At 45.0% G+C, this 2,500-nt stretch overlaps 1 protein-coding gene across 5 annotated transcripts in view; it reads left to right on the top strand.

The window, feature by feature from the left end:
• Positions 1 to 2,500, top strand: part of ptprma (protein tyrosine phosphatase receptor type Ma) — a 142,404-nt gene that overhangs the window by 112,731 nt on the left and 27,173 nt on the right. For all 5 annotated transcript variants that reach the window (XR_011603275.1, XM_070985606.1, XM_070985605.1 and 2 more), the window contains one exon: positions 1,100 to 1,290. Coding sequence is in view for 4 of the 5 variants with exons in the window: in XM_070985606.1 (XP_070841707.1) it covers positions 1,100 to 1,290 (191 nt within the window). In the remaining variant the exon portion in view is untranslated. The remainder of the gene's footprint in view (positions 1 to 1,099; positions 1,291 to 2,500) is intronic.

Below are 2,500 nucleotides of genomic sequence, written 5' to 3'. Positions count from 1 at the left end.
CAGAGTCTTTGTTGAAATGTTCTGCTCAGAGTCCTGGACGTTTGTTTGAGGGTAAATCCGATTTACCGAAGACTTTGTTTTGTTCCAGGACCCTGAACTCTGCTCTTTTCACACTGCAGCTCCAAGAACCTGGGCCACATCTGGACCAGTATTCATACTATGCTGTACTGGATCTGGACCAGTACTCTTGCCATGCTGTACTGGATCTGGACCAGTACTCGTGCCATGCTGTACTGGATCTGGACCAGTGCTGGTACTTGTTCTAATGGATCTGGACCGGTACTCATACCATGCTGTACTGGATCTGGGCCAGTACTCGTGCATGCGCTACTGGATTTGGACTAGTACTCATATTATTCTGTACTGGATCTGAACCACTACCCAGGTCCTGTCTGAATAAGCTGGGATTGATTATTGATTGGTGATCAATAGTAATGGCAGCAGTGTGAAAAGAAACCAGCACCAATCACATCCTCTCTCCAGTCATGTGATCTGATCTCACATGTGTGCCATTTATCTGTGTTGTCATGGTAACAACAGGCTAGCTGTGGTTGCGGATCAGGGCTTGGTGGTCACTCATCCACTTGTCTTTTCGCTTCCTGTCTTCACAGGAAGTAGGACTGTATCGTGTTGTGTAAATTGACACCTGCTGCTTATGACCATCTTCACCTGCACACTGTACACAGCAGCCGTGCTGGCGAATTCGATTGCCGATCTACCCGAACTGCCCAAAATGTCTGACCTGCAGAAATCCGTCTGATCAGCCTGATCATTGATTGTCTGTCAGGCGTTTTGACCTCCCTCAAACAGAACGCGTCAGCTAAATTTCAGTGTAATTCTTCGATCAATACGGAGTTCCTGTGTACAGCGTCTGCCCAGAATTAAGACTAAAAACTTAATCTGGGTCATTTCTTATCAGTGTCGAACGAGTCTGGATCCTGACCTGGGTCAGTCTGGTCCGGTCCATGCCATCCAACATGAACATACGTCATGTCTGTATCTGTACTGTCTGTCCATTGTCTGTGGACTACAGCCTCTGTCTGACCTGTTTATTGTCCTATTCTGCCTTCTGTTCTTCCTTCCACTCCTCCTCCCCTAGATGACAGCCACACTATGACCAGTGAAACCAGTAGCCTGGTCCAGTCCCACTATAAGCAGCGGGAGTCAGAGCGGGAGGCATTGCCCTATCAGACGGGTCAGCTGCACCCGGCCATCCGAGTGGCCGACCTGCTGCAACACATCACGCAGATGAAGTGCGCCGAAGGTTACGGCTTCAAGGAGGAGTACGAGGTGAGGAGGACACACCTGCTTCCACACAAACATTGTACATGTAAACGAACATCGTACACAGACATCGTAAACGCAAACAAACATCGTACACATAAACAAACATCGTACATACAAACATTGTACGCAAACATCGTACACACAAACAAACATCGTACACATACATCGTACACATAAACAAAAATGATACATACCCACGAACATTGTACTCAAACATCGTACACATAAACAAACATCGTACACATAAACAAACATGCTACATACCCACGAACATTGTCCTCAAACATCGTACACATAAACAAACATCGTACACATAAACAAACATGCTACATACCCACGAACATGGTCCTCAAACATCGTACACATAAACACACATCCTACGTACACACGAACATCGTATGCAAACATCGTACATGCACACAAACATTGTACAGAAACATCGTACACATACATCATACACATAAACAAACATGCTACATACCCACGAACATCGTACGCAAACATCGTACACATAAACAAACATCCTACATACCCACGAACATCGTACTCAAACATCGTACAAACAAGCAAACATCGTACATACAAACATTCTACAGAAACATCGTACATACAAACAAAGATCGTACATACACAGAAACAAGATTCATTTCATGATGGATTTATTGTCACCGTTCGATCAATCAACACCTCAGTCACGACCAACCAACCAGCAGCCTCAGCGGCCACGAGGACGCGTCTCATCACTCATTTATCTGTTTCTGGATTCATCGTTTATTATTTAGTCTCCAAAATGTTGAACTGCGCCGAGCCCAAGCTGATGTTTTCTAATTTCTAAAAGTCCGAAACCCGAAGAGACTCAGCAACAAACCATTGATTATTTAAGATATTGTTGATTATTGATTCATTGACCGATCCCCTCAGCACTGATCAGCAGCAGAGAATCAGACAGTGAACACACCAGTGACGTTCAATAACAGCAGCAGTTTCTGAGCAGAGTGTGTGTGTGTGTGTGTGTGTGTGTGTGTGTGTGTGTGTGTGTGTGTGCGCACTCCACATGTTTACCCATTTTCATCAGCAGAGAAACTTACTAATGGATGTTACTTACCTGAACACACACACACACACACACACACACACACACACACACACACACACACACACATACATTATAGATCTTCCCTGCAGCTAATGGGCCAAAGCAGGGAATAGCTTC

Source organism: Chaetodon trifascialis, chromosome 18, assembly GCF_039877785.1.
Source record: "Chaetodon trifascialis isolate fChaTrf1 chromosome 18, fChaTrf1.hap1, whole genome shotgun sequence".
Classification (NCBI taxonomy): Eukaryota; Metazoa; Chordata; class Actinopteri; order Chaetodontiformes; family Chaetodontidae; genus Chaetodon; species Chaetodon trifascialis.
Note: the sequence above shows the minus strand (reverse complement) of the source record. Positions and strands in the feature narration are given on the sequence as shown.